Below are 1,370 nucleotides of genomic sequence, written 5' to 3'. Positions count from 1 at the left end.
GGGGATGGGGCGTGGGGCGCTGAGGTCGTCCCTTTCCCACGTGCAGTGGGTGGCCGCGTGGACTTCGAGGACTTTGTGCAGATGATGGGGCCGAAGTTGCGGGAGGAGACGGCTCATATGGTGGGCGTGAGGGAGCTCAGGATCGCCTTCCGTGAGGTATGGCCACCGCCACGGGGGACCGTGGCCACGGGGAGGGGGAACCACAGGCGTGGAGGGGACAGTGACCATGGGGAGACCATGGGGTGATGGTGACGATGGGGGTGACCACGGGCATGGAGAGGATGATGACCATGGGAAGACCATGGCCATGCGGGGATGGTGACAATGGGGGTGACCATAGGCATGGAGAGGACAACGACCATGAGAAGACCATGGCGTGACAGTGACCATGGGGAGACCATGGGGTGATGGTGACGATGGGGGTGACCACGGGCATGGAGAGGATGATGACCATGGGAAGACCATGGCCATGCGGGGATGGTGACAATGGGGGTGACCATAGGCATGGAGAGGACAACGACCATGAGAAGACCATGGCGTGACAGTGACCATGGGGAGACCATGGGGTGATGGTGACGATGGGGGTGACCACGGGCATGGAGAGGACAATGACCATGAGAAGACCATGGTGTGACAGTGACCATGGGGAGACCATGACCACAGGGGAATGGTGACCATGGGCATGGAGGGAACGATGACCATGGGAAGACCAGTGGGTGACCATGACCATGGAGGGACAGTGCCCATGGAGTGATCACAGGCATGGAGGGGACGATGACCATGGGGAGGCCATGACCATGGAGGGACGGTGACCATGGGGGTGACCACGGACGTGGAGGGGACAGTGACCATGGGAAGACCAGTGGGTGACCATGGCCCTGGTGGGAGGGCGATAGGGCCTGTGGGGAGGGTGACCCCCAACCTGTGGGTACCGCAGTTCGACGTGAACGGGGACGGGGAGATCAGCAGCGCGGAGATGCGGGAGGCCATCGCAGCGCTGCTGGGGGAGCAGCTGAAGGCGCAGGAGGTGGACGAGATCCTGCAGGACGTGGACCTCAACGGGGATGGGCACGTGGACTTTGACGGTGAGGGATTCCCCCCCTTCCCTGCAGCCCCCACCTTGCCCCACGGCACGTGGCTGGGGGCTGCGAAGGGTGGCTCAGCTCTCGGCTCCCTCACACCCTCCTCCCTCGCCTCGCAGAGTTCGTTATGATGCTGTCATCCCGGTAACAAAGCCTCGGGGCAGGAGGGGACCCCCCCCGGATCCCATCCTGGTCAGGCTCTCCCTGTCTGGCCAACCAGCCCAACCTCTCTACCAACATTAGGGTTCAGAGTGAACACCTGGAGCTAAGCCCACATCTGGGAACAGG

General features: G+C 62.8%; 1 protein-coding gene across 1 annotated transcript; it reads left to right on the top strand.

Annotated features, from left to right (window-relative positions):
- Positions 1-46: 46 nt before the first annotated feature.
- On the top strand, positions 47-1,230 carry LOC104165664 (calcium-binding protein 2-like; the record flags this gene model as incomplete). Its single annotated transcript, XM_009705345.1, has 3 exons — positions 47-156; positions 938-1,085; positions 1,202-1,230. Coding segments are annotated over 3 exons (287 nt in total), but the record flags the coding sequence as incomplete, so codon positions are not given.
- Between the last annotated feature and the right edge of the window lie 140 nt (positions 1,231-1,370).

The sequence above is a fragment of the Cariama cristata genome, unplaced genomic scaffold, assembly GCF_000690535.1.
Source record: "Cariama cristata isolate BGI_N322 unplaced genomic scaffold, ASM69053v1 scaffold30658, whole genome shotgun sequence".
Classification (NCBI taxonomy): domain Eukaryota; kingdom Metazoa; phylum Chordata; class Aves; order Cariamiformes; family Cariamidae; genus Cariama; species Cariama cristata.
Note: the sequence above shows the minus strand (reverse complement) of the source record. Positions and strands in the feature narration are given on the sequence as shown.